Below are 19,428 nucleotides of genomic sequence, written 5' to 3'. Positions count from 1 at the left end.
GGGTTATAAAATCATGAGGGGCATGGATAGGATAAACAGACAAGGTATTTTCCCTGGAATGTGGAAATCCAGAACTAGAGGGTATAGGTTCAGGGTGAGAGGGGAAAGATATAAAAGGGACCTAAGGGGCAACTTTTTCACGCAAGAGGCTGGTACGTGTATGGAATGAGCTGCCAGGGGAAGTGGTGGAGGCTGCTACAAATAGAGTATTTAAAAGGCATCTGGCTATATGAATAGGAAGGGTTTAGACGGTTATGGGCCAATTGCTGTCACATGGGACTAGATTAGGTTAAGATATCAGGTCAGTATGGACACGTTAGATAGAAGGGTCTGTTTTTGTACTGTACATCTCTATGACACAATACTAATCAGGGTTGAATTTGAATCTTACTATGTCCTTATTGCTTTGTACACCACATCAGGTATTATTTACAACTGAAGAGAGCCCTTGAGGCAAACTTCAGTATATCGTTAGTGTTTTTTTTGGTCAGGAAAACCTCTGACCATTTAAGTAGGGGAATTGGGGCTCTGTGTAATATTTGGATGACAGCAGCTTAATCTGCCAAGTGCATTGAACACCAGGACATGCCTTTGGTGACAGGTCACAATGGAGCTTTGATAAGACATCAACAATAGACGTTTATTTAGCCCAACAGCCCACTCTCCTTTTTGTTGCCAGGTTGTGTATATCCCCACAAACAAAAAAATTGTATCCAATTCCTTACAGTTAAGAGCATCAACTAGGTGTTGACCTATAACCCTTTTGGAAAAATTACTCAACTTTTTCTATTTTTCCGGTTGAACATTACACATAATCTGGAGTTTCCAAAGTGAATTTTTCCAAAAATGTCTGCACTTCTTAAAATCTTTTTTCAGCAAATTATATATTCAACACTGCCTGACAGGCTGAGTATTCCCAGCATTTTCTCTTCCTACTTTGCATTTATTTCATAAAATTATGTTCCAAAAACTACAGATTTTTATAGTAATTGCTGATGAAGATTTGGCTGGATTAAGGTGGGCAGGTTTGGGATATATTCTGGGATACTAAATCACACTGCAGGAAAAATGTGTAAAACTGCTGGCCTCAAACTTCTCCCTGCTAATTCAGTTTCTAAAGGCTGCATTGATGGCCAAGGTACAAACTATTTAATATAGCTGCCATGTCTGACCAGGCACGCATTGTTCATGTAAAGACTGGAAATTAGCAGAGAAAAACCCAAAGGATATGCTTAATTTCCTCTCCATTCCTCAGATTTCTGCCTGGCATTTTCCAATCTTCAGGTAGACAATATTCTGCCAGGCACCTTCCAATTCCTTTCTTCACTGTAAACTCTCTGCATACTGACTGACCGTGGCTCGCCTTGCCTCGCTGCTGACTGCAATGGGATGAAACCATGAATTGCCCATTTCGAGGGCTCAACTGATGGAGGAGCAGAAAGACTGTACACAGATCTGGTCATCAAGGATCTATTTGAGATGGAGGCAGTAAGGCTACAGAGTCCCCAAATGCTAACCTTTTGTCTGATTAAAAGCCCTTCATCAAATTTAGGGGGTTTGGATGGATGCCGAGATGCATTAAATTTTGTTACACTGTCTCTTGTACTGACAGTGTCTCTTCCTGTGCTAACTGATGTGCGCTCTCTCTCTCTCTTTCCCTCTGGCACTCTGACTCTATCTGTATCCCTCCATGGCATGTGCACGCTCTTTCTCTCCAAATGACATACTCTGGCTTTCCAAGGCACTCTGTCTCTTCAGAGCACACTCTCTATGGCATGCACTCTGTCTCTGTGGCACACTTATCCTATCTCTACAGCATTCTCTGTCTCTACAGCTCTCTCTCACTGCCCAATCTTCCTCTACTGACACGCTGTATGAATCTGAAATGATGTGAACAGGAGCAATCCTGTGTATTGTTGTACCAGGGACAAGGATATTACTGTTTTTATCGGTCTTTTACATTTCATGTTTCTGAAATTTGTCTTTCTGGCTCTACACTTGGTAAGACTGTTATTCTGATAACAATGCAGCAGATGTAAAAGATTTTAAAGCTGTGATCATGTCATAGAGATTAAGAAACCTTTTATAGCAATTCGAGAAAATAAATGACTTGCATTTATGTAGCACCTCTCACAATAGCTGAATATTCATAAAAAATGTTTTACAACCAATTCAGTATTTTTACAGAGTATTTGTTGAAGGAGGTTTGGTGTTAATCACAGATTAGTCGGTAGCACTGTGTCACCTCCAACTCGTATGGCTATAACTTTGAGTTTTACTCCAAAAACATGAGCACAAAATCTGAACACATTTTCCCAATATGAAGGGAATGCTGCACTGTCAGACATACCACATTTCAACTGAGACATTAGACCAAGGCCAGGTTCACCCTCCAGAGATGAATATATAATTTCCCACAGCAGAATTTTGAAAAATGTCAGAAAATTATTTTGTGTCCTGGCCAATATTTATACCTCAACCAACATCATTAAAACACATTTTATCTGGCCGTTGTAACTACTGGGAAAAGAGTGAACAAGCTTGGAGCTCCATTATCTTGAAAATAAATAACTATGTATGCTTACTTCATTGAGGTCCATAACACAAAACGGTTCAAATTGTGAAGAATTACACTTTGAGAATCCGTGGGAGTATCCAAAATCTAAGGTTTTCACAACCGATTCAAACCAATAAATCTAATGGGGAATTCAGGAGAAACGTCTTTCCACAATGATTGATGAGAATGTGAAGTAGTTGAGGTACTTGGCACAGATACATTTTGAGTAAAGCTAAATAAGTGCATGAAGGTGAAAGAGTTGAGAGTACGGGCTGATAAACTGAGATGAATAGAGTGAGAGGAGGCTGATGAGCATCAAAAGCAGCATGGACTTGTTGGGCCAAATGGCCTCTCACTGTGCTGCAAGTTCTGTGTAGTTTTCTAATCGCATTGCTACTCTGAAGGGTAAGCACCTGGATATAATTTCCACAACATACCAAAACAGAAGCACCATGTACTTAAAAATGTTTTACATTCCTGCTGCTATTGGTAAAGGTTGCTAATTTGACCCATTGTATCTGGAGTCACAGGGTTACATTGCATTTGTTACATGGAACTGTTAGGTAGAGCAAGACAAAACAAAGGAGCTGTTAAACTGGGACTGTTTGAGGAATCCAGGTGAACCTAAGGTCACTGAAATGTCATTCAAACCCACCAGGAAATGATGCAAATCTAATCCAGTTAATCTATTTACCTTTGCATTTTGATTCAGATTAGAGTGAACACCAAACTAGATTACAATAAGAGTGTAAACAGGCCCTTAGATGCTCTCAGTACAAATCCTGTTTTACCTTGCCTCATGAGAGCAAATAGATTGTAGCTGTTAGGGTCATTGCAAAGTCAGTTTCCATCCGTTCCAAACCCAAGGCAAAGCTTCCTGGATTCCAATGGGTAAAACAACAGCATCCTCTTTAATTTTCAATCTCCTGTTAAGATCCCCCTAGGCGTAAACAGAACACTTAATTTCTAAGCTTCTGTCAAGGAGTCACTGGACATCAGGGTGTTTTTAGGCCTTCTGTCAATTTTTACTCTCTTTCCCTTTCTATGATGGAAACACTTCTCCCAGCTACACCAGAGAATCACCATCAGATGTAATGACATGGGAAAGGCTGTTCATGGAAGCAGAAGTAATTCATTCACCTGCCAAGTTAGTGCAAGTTAGTTACTACAAGATGCACACACCCTCCACTGCCCTTTCTTCAATGTTTTCCCTTGTAGTATTTGTCCAGTTTCATTTGGAAAATGTTTGTCGAATCTACTTCTACCATCTTTTCAGGTAATGCATTCCAGATCAATTCTGGAAAATAAATTGCCATTTGTCACCAATTACAACTGGCCACCAATCCTTCTGCCACTGGAAACTCTTGCAAAAATCTTCACACTTTTGAACAAATCTTACATTCAATCTTCCTTGCTCTAAGGATACCATTTCGGTTTCTCCAGTCTTTCGTCCCTGGAGCCATCTGTTTTCTTCACTACATTTCCAAGCTTCATGTTATCTCTAAATACGGCATGAACTGTTTTCTGCCAAAAAACTGCAGCATCTTGAGGCTGAGCCAGTCCGACAATTGATTTGGAACCATACCTTCAGTAATATAGACAGAAAGTAGATGACGGTAGGATATTTAGAAAATAATTATTCATCCAATTCATGATTATATTAACAGTTTAGCAATAGATTAAATTGACATTAGGTAGTATCCCTATGTAATCTTTTACATTTTTCCACTTTTTAAATGTATTCATTCTTGGGATATAGGCATCACATTTAGTGCCAATTAAGGGTTGCCCCTGAGAAGGTGAAATAGATCATCATGAGCTGCTGCATGTCGGGAGGGTATGACAGCAAGTTCCAGCATTTTAACCCAGCAACAGTGAAAGGGCAGCAATGTATTTCCAAGTCAGAATGATGTGTGACCTAGAAGGCACCCTGCGACTGGTGGTGTTCCCCAAGCATCAGCTAACTTTATCCTTTCAGGTAGCAGAGGTTGTAGGTTTGGAAAGTGTTGTTGAAGGGATGTTGGTAAGTTGCACCTTTTTAGGTTATGTGTGCTACAGCCACAGTGTTGTCAGTGGGGGGTGTGCTGCATAATACAAATGGTGTAAATGTCCTGGGTAAAACTCTTAAAACTTGATGTCTTTTTTTCTGCAACACAGGGAAGAGAAGGAACGTTGGATCCGTGCTAAGTATGAACAGAAACTGTTCCTGGTTCCACCACCGTGTTCAGACATTCCCCTGGGACAACAGCTGCTACGTGCTACAGCCGAGGAGAACTTACGAGCTGTCATTCTACTCCTAGCCCACGGCTCCAAGGATGAAGTAAATGAGACTTACGGAGAGGGGGATGGACGCACATCCCTTCACCTAGCCTGTAGGAAAGGGAACGTCGTCCTCACCCAGCTTTTGATCTGGGTAAGTGAATATGATAATTCAACATAAAAGACAGCCCTGTATTTCTGTAGTGCCATGTGAAACTTAAGGGCACCCCAAAGAAATGTTTTACAGCTGGTTGTAAGACAAAGCACCACAAGGTCCCAAAGAGAGCACTGAGCTGAATAACTCAAATCTGACTTAGTGATGTTGGTTGAGGAATGAATATTGACCAGGATGATGGGGAGAACTTCCCTGTTCCTCGTCAAAATAAAAGGATTTCCACCTGAGAAGACAGCCAGCTTTTAAGCTGTCATCTTAAAGACATCCATCACTCCAACAGACCACCAGTATTGGTATGGACAGTGATTTGAATCCGCAGCCTTGTGACTTTTCAATGAGAGTCCTATCCCTGTCTGAAATCTGAGGGAGCATTGCATATGTTTACTTCCATTTATCCTCCCTCTTTTCCTGTTGGTCCATTGGGTCTGGTTCCTCCAGCCTGGAATTCCTGGAAGTATCATAGTCCAGAGCACAGCAGTCTTCACCCTACACTCAGCTTCCACTTAGAGGTGGATAATAATAAGCTGAATCCTGACTCATCTTTCCCCACTTAACAAGAACAACAACCAGAACTTGGAAATGTGTCATCCCTTGAAAATAATAAACTTTCCAGGCTCCATTGGATCTGTTATGAAGCAAAATATCACACATGAGATATTATTATGGGGTTCCAAAAGGACAATATTTAAGAGCTTTTTAAAAGAGAAGAGACAAGAATTGGTGAAGGGAATTCAGGGTTCAAGAGATCCCTGGAGTGGGAGATCATTTCTAGAAATATGTCAAATCAGAGTTGGCAGATTTAACACTTCATTGCAATTCAGGAGGAATGACATTGAAAGTAAACTCCAGGAAATGTCATGAACCAAGTTCGCTTTACCTAGATAATTTGCATTGAGTATGGGGGCCAACAGGTTGTGAGCTGACCATTTAATCATAGTTACCATTCCCCAGCCCTGGTTGTGAATTGAGAATGAGGCCAATTGTGTTGAATCGCTGCCTCATACTGAACTTTAAACAAGAGAAAGCTGAAGACCCATGTCTCAATTGCATCCTGTTTCATCTGTCTTCTACCTTTCCATAGAGTGAGAAACATCAACACTGGATGTAGTTGTCAGAGTTTTGGTTACGAATCAATTATGCACCCTGCCATCAATGTGGAGTGATCTGAAATGTTTTGAGAGCAGAGATCTTTTTCAAGGGTTGTTATTCCTGTCTTCACCGTCAATTTGTTGCTACTTTGGCAAGAAAAGGAAGCAGTTTGATTCATTGTAAGAAGCTGAAGCAAATTTGTGACTTAAACATTGTGGAAGCTGTGACCACAATATAATTTGATTCAGTATACAAGGTAACCAGCTGTCCTGGATTTTAATGGGACCATTTCAGAATTGAGTGGTTGTCCTGTGCCCTGGTGTCTTGGCACCATGATGGCCTTTGTCCTGTATTGTTGAAAGAGGCAGTTGGAAACTATGACAGCCTGAGCAACAACCCCCATCCACCCTCCCACCCCCAATTCCTCTGTTGCTCAAGAGCCTGGACAGTACTGTTCACCCCTCGTCCCCAAAGTGGACTGGAAAGCATCCTTACTCATTTTCCTCCCTCTCTCACCTCACCATCATAGTCTCCACGCATCCAGTAACAGACTGAAATGACTGAAGCAGTGAGGTAGCAAGGTCTAAATCAAGTGGAAGGGAAAACAAACATATAACAATTATCCTCTAGTACACCAGTAACTACATTTTACTGGCTGTAAAACACTTTGCAATACTCTCTGGTTGTGAAGGGCACTATAGAAATACACGAATCTTATTTAAATAGGAGATGGGTAGAGTACAAAAATGAAGTAAATTCTAACCTGATTAAAAGTAGTTATCATGTGAGGTGGTGGTTCAATAGACAGATTTGTCCAAATCTAAAAACAATAATACATTTAGTGTTTACAAAATTTAAAAAAAAGGACGAGAGTTGTGATCTAGAATGCATAGCCAGAAAGAACAGTGGAAACAGACTCAATAGTAACTTTGAAAATGGAATTAGAGAAATATCTGAAGGAGTAAAGACTTAGCTAACTGTAGTGGGAGAGCAGAGGATTTGCAAAATGGGCTGAATGGCCTTCTATGCTGCTGATCCAATGATTCTGGATAATAACTAAGCTTGTGTACATAGTAAGAAAACAGTCAAGACAAAGTAAAAGTGACCAAAGCTCAAAGGTGGGATAGTGGAGAGCATGGAAATGGTTAAGGTTATAAGTAACTTGCCTTAGTTACCACAGAGGAGATTGAGTTTGAAGTTCAACATCAAAGTTGGGTGTGGAACATCTAATGGAAGAAAGATATTACTAAAGCCTTGTATCAAACCTAAGGTAGAAGAGTCACGGGCACCTGACAGCTACATATGGAAAGCTGGATAGGGATAGCAGAGGCTTTGACTAACCATCCACACTATTTTGGAACAGTAAACTGTGCTCAGGACTGCCATTAGCTGCAGGTCCAGCTTGCCAACATAGATACAATTAAGAGCAAAATTATAACAGAACTGATCTAAATCTAACTTAGGTACAGCCTTAAAATTAGCATCATAAATTGGAGATGACGCTCAGAAGAAGTTCTTCACACAAGGAGGAGTAGAAATTCAGAATTCTCTCATGCAAAATCTATTGAAACTCAAGGTGAAATGGAAAAAGTTTAAACTGAGCATGATGGATTTTTGTTGGGTTAGCCTATTGAGGGATAAGGGGTACCCAAAGTGGGTAAATGGAGTTGAGACATTGACATTGATCTAATGGAATGGCAGAGCAGGTTCAGGGAACGAGAAGGCATCCTCATATATTAATGTGTTCTAATTTTTGTTTTGCAGTACGGAGTTGACATAATGGCACGTGACGCCCATGGAAACACTGCACTGGCCTATGCCAGACAAGCGATGAGTCAAGAGTGCAGCGACATCTTGCTACAGTATGGGTGTCCTGAGGAACACTTTATCCTGGTGGCAACACCCAACCTGTCCCGCAAGAGCAGCAACCGCAACAACAACAACAACAACAACGGAAGGATGGATACGAAACTGCCCACTGTTATTTGAAGAAGAGGGCATCGGACTCTTGTGTTTAGAGAGCAGCACTGAACCTCTCCCTTTACAGCCTCGTATCTGTGAAACCTCATTCCACTCTTGATTATGTTCTCCAAGCAGCGTAACTCCACGTAAAACCCGCAGAAACGAGGTAAAGAAGATGACCAGTCGCAGAGCAGCTCATAATACAAATGAGACAAGGTTCTGTGCCGTCAAAAGAGAGATAAAGATTTGGAAGGATCAGGAATTGTCTATGTGCAGAAGGACTAGTGGTAAGGGTGAGAACTCTGTGCTTTTGTAACACTGGACCAACAGGACAGATTTGTGAATGCAGACAAGGGAAAATGGAACTTTCAGGCATTGACAATTAGCTGTCAGTACATTTCACCTCTACCAAACAGGTTGATTCAGCTTTTCTGCGGAGGGCCGTTGCTGACATAAATCAGCTGAGAGCACAGAGTTTGTCAGATTTGAAGCTCCTATGATGGTATGTGTCAAATCAGTTGTGGCTAATCTGTCCAGGGAGAATACTGGCTTCATTACACTTGTATAGTTCAGTTCTTCCACCATTACCACTGTTTAATAGAACATGATTAGTCATAATAGAGAAAAGCATATTAGCTGAGGAGGTAGTTACATGGCACGGTTCAATGACTGCTTGGATGTGATTGTAATATTCTCACAAGAAGCACAGTATCTCAGTCATGTTCTTTCCAGTCCTTTGAGCCCTCCTTCCTAAATTCACTGTCATAATTTAGTGTCTATTTAATTTTTGGTCCTCATCCTATTCAAAAGAAAGAAATAGGGTCCTTTCCTCACCCAGCTCTTTCCCCCCCCCCCCCCCCCTTTTAAATGCCGTGATCCCTCACTACTGTGCCCAGATGTAATTTCTGTAGTAAATACAGAAACTGCTGGTTGGTGAAAGTCAGGTGCTGTGCTGGAAACAGATTTGAGTGCCGTGTAGGCTTAAAAGGCTGTAAGCATTAATTAATGCATTCGAGCAAGGAGAGAAAAGGAATCGCTTAGTCTTTGCCTCCTTTCTTAGTCACTAGCACACTTCCCCTGTAACCTGTGTTATCACTGGCAACAGCATCCGCAATGTATAGGATGGTTCTCTTGTCTAAGGGAGTGCTTCCTGAAAGAATTTTCTGTCCTGTTTGTAAGTATGATGTAAACTCTGATGCTATAATATTTATATGTTGTACATAATTTTGTTCATTCCAATGGGAGTTTTGACTTTTATTTTGCAGGGAGGGGAAAAGGGGTGATTTCAACACCCTTTTGGCAGTTCTTTACTCTGGAAAATGGCTGATCTAGTCCATGAGTTGTTGGCTGTATGTCATTTGCGCTGTTTATTTTGGGAGGGAGTGATGCTGTAGGGATGAGGTAGAAACTCATTAATTTGGATAATATTGGCCAGTAATGCACAGTTTAAACTCCATTCCACACTCCAGCATTAAGTCCAAATAGAATGCATTTTTCTACCTTTCCTTGCGCATTCTGTGTGACAGATCCCTGGTGAAAACATATTTAATCAGAAGAATTTGGCTCCCTCCAACAGACTTAAGCTTCCTTCAAAATGATCATCAACATCAGCACACTACAGAAATCGATTTTACACTCAACACCATTTAAATGATGAATACTTAGGCTTGGCAATTTTCAGTGATTCCACTGATAAATTTGAGGGTCAAGTTGCTCTGGCCTTCAAAATTTTAATTTACCAAACCAAGTCTGAGTATCATGAAGCACAACATTGATTCATGCCAATTGTGTGCGTGGCCCAATTACAAATCTATTTCTTGGCAAAATAAGGTAATGAAGGATGTGCCATGTTGCATTCCCTTCCAATTGAAGAAGAGGTGCGGGCACCATCAGTACAATCATAAATATTCGGATCATATCATGTAGATTTTTCCAATCTCTTCCGTGGTAGATTGGCAAGTTTTGTGGAGACCATGACAGGTTAGTTTCACTCACAGCTGAGTAAAATCATGGTACCGACTATTGATCATGGATTTTAGAAAGTAGGGAAAGGAGCTAAAGATCTCTGGCAGTGATCCATTCACCACCCAGCCACTAGTTTGAATCCTGGCATAACACATGTTGCTAAAACACAGCTTGGCAAGTTAGACTGAAGTGTGCAATGTTTTATCTGGCAGACTGACTAATTAAAATGTCCTACTAAAATCCCTGCTAGACTTCCACTGGCCTGGGAACCTTTGTGTCTCAGCTGATTTCCCTCTCGTCTGACAAACAAACACACACAATTCTGTTTGGAAACGTGACAGGATTCACACACCACCCAAAATGTGTTCACAGAGATCCTTCACTTTCAGCAGTGCAGTGCATCTGTGTATTTAGTGTGCAGTTTGCTGTTGTACAGTGTGCAGTGATGCTCTTGTGTTAAAATAACAGCTTTACTCACCTTCACAGCATCTCAATAAAACATACAAAGGAATTTGCTTTCCTGCAATTCATTCATTTTTTTAAATTGTAGAATATGTATCAAAGATCAGATAGCACTTTCAGGTTCCATGTCACAGATCTAACAAACCATTAGGTTCAATGTCATAAGTAGAAAGCATCGTGCTTCTTCCAAATCATTGCTCTCATACTCATCCAATACCTGAATCATTTCTCTCACATCCCTGCATATCTGAGTCATTACTGTAACAGTCCCCCAAATCCCAGCTCCTCGCTCCAGTATTCCACTAATCCCAAATCGTTACTCAATAATATTCCTCCAAATCCCAAACCATTGCTCCTCCAAGTTCAGAATTATTGCTGCCATACCATGCTTAGATCGCTGCTTCAATCTGTTCAGATCTTAAATCATAAATCTAACACAACTTCATGAGACACACAATCAATCCAACATCCTTTGGGTCCTCCATCTCAAAATGACAACAGTGTATGGAACTAAGGTAGTGAAAAGAACTTTGGCAAACATTCACTGCCATGTATATACACAGTAAATATTCCTCAGTGACAGTTGGTAATCTGGTCAGTTTAATAGTTTGTTGTCATCTAAATGCCCTATTTGGATTGCTGTTTTGGAATTATGAGGTGTATATTCTCCACATTCCTGCTTTGTAATTCCTGTGTTTCTGGTTTGTTTAGGGAAAGCGTCCCTAAAGAGTGCCAAGCCTAAATATAAACGTATTCCTAATCGTGCTTTATAAACTGTGCCAGTCATTACTGTACCTGGAATCAGTTTATCTGCTGTTACACTAATCTGGAATGTATCTGTAAAGAGCTGTTAACTGGCAGTCATATCTCAGTGTAAATAGATATAATATGGACAATATCAGAATGAATGGTTTAAGTTTTAATATTACCTCATTTGGCAGTTCATGTTTTGCAATGACTAGATGCTTTATTTATATGTTTGTAATAATAATGAAAGCTGTGTGATGTTGCCTGCATTTTGCCAGTGGAGTTTGTTAGGCTGAGTTATGATTGACCATACCAGTATGTATTATGATTTTGTGGGTCAACTGTACAGTACTCTGTTAAAGACTGTAAAGTAATGCAAGGAGACTAAACTCTGTAATTGTAAAATGTCTCTTTTCAATAAAAAAATCTTCGTAATATGTTGTTCGAGTGTTTGATTTTATCCAGTATGGCAGTAGATATATTTTACTTTTTGTCTTGTGGAGCATAGGTGTTGTCCTGGCCAATATTAATCACTCGACCAACATCTCATAAAATAGCAGACTGACTAGTAGTAATCACATTGCTGGCTAAATAGTGTGAGCTTCCTGTACACAAACTTTCTCTTGCATTTCCTACATTATAACAGTGACTACATTTCACAAACAAATTCGTTGGAACATCCTGGGTTATGAAATGCTCCATGTAAATGCAGCTCATGTAAACGTGAATTGCAACATTTAAAATCATCCAATTTTGTCAGCTCCACAAATGATCTATATACTCAGCATATAATCACACCTGCATTCCTTTTCAGCCAAGACACACTATATTCATATTAGTAATCAGCCTTCTGTTTTTCACTCCCATGTTTATAACAATGCAAGAGATTAAGCAGCCAATATGAGCTATGTTATGGAGATACCCAAGAGTTTGAGGCACACCCTCTGTTTGCATCGGATGCTGATGCCAACCAACTACACCCACTCCAGTGGTTCAAAAAGCTGATTGAAGTGCTAGCATTTGTGGTACACATATAACACTCTTGGAAAACTGTACCTAGATTTGATGATGTCAGTTTGTAAGGTTAATGAAATGCCCACACTACACAAGGTTTTTGAATTATGTATGGATAATATCTAAAACTTAAGGTTTTGTACTGTCAAAATGGAAGGTGATAATCTGCCTGTTAGATGTATACATAAAAATAAACGAAGCAATTAGCTCATAAAAACTGTGTAATTACATTTGGATATGTGGTAATATAATGCAGTAACATTACGGGAAGTATAGTATCTAAATTACAGCACAGCACTAGAAGATCTGAATATCCTATCATCTCCCCACCTTTATCAAAATCTTAACGGTCTGACGAACTTATGAACATGAACATTTTCTGGAGTCAGTTTCCAAGCCTCCGTATGGGCAAAAATCCCAAACTCGAGCAGGGAACCCAATTAGTCCAGGGGCATAAAAGACTTGGCTGAACATCGGTTTCAAAACACTCTTGCAGACCCACTGTTTAGCCAGGGTGGTGGGAGCAGGAAGCCAGGGGATAGAGGGCAGCAGCCTGGCACTCAGCTAAGTAGTGGAGGGAACCTTTCAAGGGCATCCCGGGCCAGATTGTCAAGAATTCTTTCTGTCTTCTCCCCCCCCCCCCCCCCCCCCCCCTCCCCTCCCCCCCCCCCCCCCCCCCCCCCCCTCCCCTCCCCCCCCCCCCCCCCCCCCCCCCCCTCCCCTCCCCCCCCCCCCCCCCCCCCCTCCCCTCCCCCCCCCCCTCCCCTCCCCAAGAGGAAGCTTGAATATAATGAGCTGCTTCCTGGTCCCAAATCCTGCTCCCACCAGGGAGACAGCAAAGATAAATGAAAGTCACTGCACCCATACCCTGTCATCCAACACACATTCTGATCTAAACACAACTAATTCCACACAGACCAAGAATCAAAACTGCCATCAAGCTTTCTTCCCATACAGCTTATCAGGACAGCTGACTCATAAGATTTTCCTTCCTTCAGTTTGGAGAAGGTGGGAGGGGGGCTGCAGTCAAAGATTGCAGGTAATAAATTTAAGAAAGCCGCCAATGAATCCAATGGGAAATTCAGGAGGAACTTCACCCAGAGTGTGGTTTAAATTGTGGAGCTTGTTTCTTGGTAGAGTAGTTGATGCAAATGGCTTAGATAGGTTCAAAGGGACACTGGATAAGTACATGAGGGAGAGAAAAAGCAAAGGTATATCAGTGGCTGAGGTGATGAGAGTTGAGAAATCTCGTCATTCAAGGGCGACTTTTTAAAAAAGTCAACTGTTTGAGAACTGAAGAGAGAGAGTAGCTTTTATTTGTCATTTCTACCATACATAACTGATATAGTTAAAAACAAGAGTTCCTCCAGCACTGAGGGTGCAGACAGCACTAACTACACGGCATAAAGTGCATAAGACAAACTGGGAATATAATTCCACATAATGGGAAAAATGGATCTTTTAATTATCACTGGATGGTAATATTGTATATTTAATTTTTTTGGTGAGTGAAATGATATATATTTAGAATAATTGCTACTCTCATTAGATATTGAAGTGAGTGCTATTATTTACTTCATAATTCCAGTCTAGGACACATCAGGAAATAATAAAGAACGATGTGTCTGTGAAATTTAGCAAACATTTCAGTGAAATCCATGGGGCTCTAATTATAAGTCATTGGTTGATTCTTTTGCTAATCAGATTACTCTAAGGCCAAGAACAGTCATTAGAAAATGCCCCCTCCCCAGAATCCTCATAACACATCCCATTGGGATACATGGAAGGGAGAAGGAAGTGTCATTCCCAAGGCTCTGCTCATTGAATAGCATGGTCCCCACCTATAATCTGACCGCTTCTCAAGTAAAAGGTATTTTTTTCTCTGCCCTAACTCCATATGCTGTCATATATAACAGGACAATATGAAATGGCTATTGATTATATAAATGCCACCTCTAGGTGGTGCAAATAAAACATGCATTCACAAACAAATCAAGTGAAATATGTACCAGACACCTTCATTACAGCAAAAAGCAGGAATTTATCAAATGTTATGTTCAAATTAAATTTGGCATCAGCAGTATTTGGCTGTTGTGTTGACTTGAAATTATCTTTTTATGAGAATGAGATTGAGAAGGCTGACCACCGTGCATGCTCAGGGGGGTGGCCATCTTTGCCAGCTATCTTGTCATTTGTACCATGTACTCCATTGTACTTTATATTTCTATTTAATAACTGCAGGCTGGCTCTTTGTAACAGCAAAAGGCAGCCAACTCATCTCCAGAAAGTAGAGGTACACTGCATTGGTCTGCATTCAAAAAATGGTTGTTTTATGTTTGCACTCTCACGATCTCAGGATGATGTCCAAAGCTCTTTATAGTTAAAGAAATTATTTGCTAATGTATTATCAGTGTTGAAGTGCAGCAATCAATTTGTTTGCAGTAAGCTGCCAGAATAGTGATGTGATGATGAATAGTTCTGTCGTGGTGTTGGTTGAGAGATAAATATTCGACATGACATTGGTGATAACTTGCCTGCCAAGGGATCTGTTATGTCCACCTGAGGGGCCAGATATTTTCATGTTCTGTCTGACCTGTGGCATGTCTGACAGTGCAGCACACCCCCAAACCACCAATACACAATACAGCATTCAGGATGTGTTTTTGCTTGGCTACTAACTAAAACTCCCTCTTCTAGTGTTGGTGCTCTGCTGTTGGGAACATAGAAACAAGAGAAGGCCCTTTCGCTCAGCAAGACTGTTCTGCCATTCAATACAATCATGGCTGAACAAACTCGTCTTTTTTTTTATTTCCTTTAGATTTGGACTGGGGCCTAGAGAAGAAAGATACTGCTCTAAACTAAGGAGACGACAAAGAGATGGCTGGAGTTTAACATCGTGTTTACTGAAGCACATCCTGAATTTTATATAATGTTGTGTTTTCCTGGAACAGTGAGACCAAAAAAAGTCACCAATGAACTGGGGGACAATTGCTCAACAGAAACTTTTGGATTGGCTCTGGACTTATGTTGGACCAGTTCAGCAGAATGACTAAGCTGCAAAGACAAAAGGCATCAAAATGTCTCTCTCGGGGGATCTAAGATGGCGGCAATCTGAGAAGATCACACTGCAGAGCTTCGCATCGCACCAGGAGCAGGACGGTCCTTTAACCCACCCAACCCAGGTCATCAGGATTTCTTGGGGCATTGGAAAGATTGTGGAGCACCAAGAAACATTTAAGAATTGACTTACTTTCAGCTGTCCAGAAATGCTGAAAAAGGGAGGAGGAGCATCCGAGGCCGGGTCTGCAGTTCAGCCTGCAGCAGCCTTTGAGCCGATTACTCTCCAGGACCTGGTGAACCAGCTCTTGAAATCTCACGAGATGCTGGGGAAAGAGATTGAAGTGAAGCTGGCTCCAGTCTCTCTCATGCTGCAGAAGCATGAGCAGCAGCTGGGAGACCTGGAGAAGAGGACGGATGAGGTGGAGCACAGGGTCACAGTGGTGGAAGCTGATGCCAGTTCATTCAAGGAAGAGATCCAAGCCCTGAAGACGCAGGTTTGTAATTTGCGTGACCAAGTGGATGATCTTGAAAACAGAGGCAGGAGAAAAAACATTCGGATCATCGGTCTGCCCGAGGGTAAGGAAGGTGAGCGGCCTGTGGAATTTGTTGAAGATTGGCTTCCGAAATTCCTTGACTTGGAGACTGGCATGAGAGGACTGAAGATAGAGAGGACTCACCGAGTCGCAGCTCGGAGGTCGGGTCTGGGTCAACGCCCTCGTCCTTTCCTGGTGCGGTTCCATCATTACCGGGATAAGGAGAGAGTCATGGAGGCTTCCAGACTCCAGGGGAAGGATCCAAAGGCCCTAATTTACGAGGGGTCTAAGGGGTTGAGATGGTTAGATGCCTATTTATGGGCAGTTCGGGATGGGTAGTTGCCACCTCTGGGCAGGGGGGTGAGTTCCCCTACTCAGTGCTATTGGCGGTTTATATGTTGGTTTGTTTTTGGGTTTTTGTTGTTTTTTATTTTTAATAATTTTGTATGTTTGTTAAATGTAGTGGTTTTAGTTTATGTAGTTTTTATATTTGGTGGACCTAACGACACTAAGGCTCAGCAATTTGTGGTTCGGGTTCCTCCTCTCTGGAATTTAAATGTAATTGCAGAAGATTATGGCTAATGATTTGATTAAATGGTATACCTGGAATATCAAGAGAAGTCACTCAGCAATTAAGGGGAAGAAGGTACTCTTGAGTCTTAGAAAGGAGAAGGTGGATATTGCTTTGTTACAGGAGCCACATTTGGATGACAAGGAGCATCTGAAATTACAGGAGAATGGCTTTGACCGAGTTTATTTTTCATCATTTAATACCAGATGGAGGGGAGTGGCTATATTGGTTAGGAAAAATCTCTCATTTAAATTGTTGGAATGTGTTAAAGACACATATGGGAAGTTTGTAATTCTTAAAGCCTTGATAAATGGGGAAGAATATAGCATTTTAAATGTTTATTGTCCCTCAGCTCATCCTCTTAAATTCTTGGTAGATGCTTTTTCTAAACTGATAAGTCTCAAGTCTCGACACATCATTATAGGGGGAGATTTTAACTGCCTCATGGACCCCACAGTAGGCAGGTTGCCTAAAGGTCCCTCGATACCCTCTGCACAAACTAAACAGTTATTGGGTTTGTGTGGGGAATTAGGATTGGTGGACGTCTGGAGGTGTCTCCACCCTACAGGTAGGGATTTCACGTGTTTCTCCAATCTGCACAGATGTCACACGAGGATTGATTTTTTTTCTGACCCCTGCAGTAACCCTGGATCTGGTGGAATCCTATACGATTGGTAATATTGCCATCTCTGATCATGCTCCAGTGTACGTCATGGTTAAAATTAAGGATGTTACAGTGGATTCAAGGTACTGGCGAATGGACCCCTTTATTCTCATGGACAGCAAGTTTGTGGAGTATTTCTCAAGGGAACTTCCGGCATTCCTAGACATCAATATAGGCTCGGTTGATAGCTCATTTGTTCTCTGGGAAACTGCCAAAGTTTATGCCAGGAGGTTAGTTATTTCATTTTCTACAAGTAGGAAGCGGCAGAAGGGTGAGCAGCAACGTCTCCTTGAAGCACGGTTGAAGGCAGCCGATAAGGCCTATTTTGACAGACCCTCTTTGGTCAAATTACAGAGGATTACGGCACTGCGGTCTGCACTAAATTCCGTGCTTACACAGATGGCAAAGAAGGAGCTGGCTTTTGCAAAGCAAAGATTATACGAGCATGGTGACAAGCCAGGCAAATACTTAGCATACCTTGCCAGAAAGAGAAGTGCCCCACAAACCATTACAGCGATTAGGGAAGGGTCTGGGAACCTAACATGTGATTCTAAAAAGATTAATATGGCGTTTCAGAGATTCTGCTCTAAGTTATATCAGTCTGAGAATTGTGAGGAGGGGCAGGCCAAAATGGAATCCATTTTTAGAGATCTGAAGCTCCTGGGTGTGACTCCTGAACAACAGTCCTTTCTCAATGCCCCACTATCAGAGCAAGAAGTGCAGGAAGCTGTGATGCAGCTTCAGAGTGGAAAGGCACCCGGTCCTGATGGACTTGCCAGTGAATTCTATAAGGAATTTATAAGTATACATAGAACATAGAAAAATACAGCGCAGTACAGGCCCTTTGGCCCTTGATGTTGCGCCGATCCGAGCCCACCTAACTTACACTAGCCCACTATCCTCTATATGCCTATCCAATGCCCGTTACTGTCAGGCCCGATGCTGAATATGTTTAATGATTCATACAGTCATGTTTGTCTCCCACCATCTCTGAGAGAGGCCAATATTTCACTTATCCTTAAAAAAGGAAAGGATCCAGAAAACTGTGCTTCTTAAAAGTGGACTTTAAGATCCTCTCTTGTGTTAAGGCTGGAGACTGTGTTACCCTCTATTATTAAAGAGGATCAGACAGGCTTCATAAAGGGTCGCAGATCCTCCAATAATGTTAGGAGGCTGCTTAACGTAATTCAAGCATGCCAACAGCAGTCAATACAGGGATTGGTGATTTCTTTAGATGCAGAGAAGGCATTTGACTGAGTTGAGTGGCTGTACCTTTTCTATACTCTAGACCGGTTTGGTCTGGGTGAAGTTTTCATAAGATGGGTAAAGGTTCTCTACAGTGTACCTCTCGCGGCGGTCATTACCAACGGGGTACGATCAAGCAATTTTAATACTTCTTGGGGCAGCTGGTGGGGCTGTCCCCTTTCACCATTACTTTTTACGTTGGTGACTGAACCGTTGGCGGAGGCCATTTGTGGGGATCTCAATATATCAGCTCCAGAAGTGGGGTCAAAATTATATAAGATCTCGCTGTTTGCAGATGATGTTCTAATTTTCTTGACAAATCCAGCAGTTTCAGTGCCTTGCCTGATACAACGCATTCACGCGTTTGGCGCTTTTTCAGGGTATAAGATTAATTTTGCTAAATCAGAGGCTATGCCTATGGGTGGTCTTACGAAAGAGTTGGCTCTTGAGAGTGACTATAGATTCCCATTTAGGTGGTCACAGGGGGGTTTTGTGTATTTGGGCATGTTCATTACTCCAGTTCTGGATTGGCTGTTCAAAGCCAATTTTACTCAATTATTTGAAAAAATTAAACAAGATCTCCAAAGATGGGAGGCACTTCCAGTCTCATGGTTGGGTCGGATAGCACTTATTAAGATGAATATTCTCCCTCGTTTACTATACCCTATACGGATGCTCCCCCTGATTTTCAATAAACAAACACTCAAGAGACTGAACAGCTCCTTTATCTGGCACCATAAACGGCCCCTAGTTAAATTAGCCAAACTGCAGTTGCCTCACAGATTGGGGGGAGTAGACCTTCCGGACATTAAAAAGTACCAATTTAGCTCGCTTTTGAACTACATGAGTGATTGGGTTTGTGGGGACCCTCTTTCAATACGGCTAGATATCGAAGCCTCCCAGGCAAGGTGCCCCCTTACCAGTTTGATGTTTTTGGACAAGGTGAGGACAGTTAGGGAATATTGCCATAACCCAACAGTCATCAATACTGTTATAGCATGGAGGGCAATTCAGCAGAGGAAAGGTAATACGGGTATGATAAATTCAGGATTTAAACATTGGGCAGCTAGGGGTATATCTTGCATGGGTGATTTATTTGAGGGAGATATAATGATGTCCTTCGAT

General features: G+C 41.6%; 1 protein-coding gene across 7 annotated transcripts in view; it reads left to right on the top strand.

The window, feature by feature from the left end:
• agap1 (ArfGAP with GTPase domain, ankyrin repeat and PH domain 1) overlaps positions 1-11,651 on the top strand; it is a 759,171-nt gene extending 747,520 nt beyond the window's left edge. For all 7 annotated transcript variants that reach the window (XM_072578526.1, XM_072578525.1, XM_072578524.1 and 4 more), the window contains 2 exons: positions 4,715-4,970; positions 7,845-11,651. In XM_072578526.1, the coding sequence (XP_072434627.1) occupies positions 4,715-4,970; positions 7,845-8,069 (481 nt within the window). In that variant the 3' untranslated portion in view covers positions 8,070-11,651. The remainder of the gene's footprint in view (positions 1-4,714; positions 4,971-7,844) is intronic.
• The last annotated feature ends 7,777 nt before the right edge of the window (positions 11,652-19,428 follow it).

The sequence above is a fragment of the Chiloscyllium punctatum genome, chromosome 10 (assembly GCF_047496795.1).
Source record: "Chiloscyllium punctatum isolate Juve2018m chromosome 10, sChiPun1.3, whole genome shotgun sequence".
NCBI lineage: Eukaryota > Metazoa > Chordata > Chondrichthyes > Orectolobiformes > Hemiscylliidae > Chiloscyllium > Chiloscyllium punctatum.
Note: the sequence above shows the minus strand (reverse complement) of the source record. Positions and strands in the feature narration are given on the sequence as shown.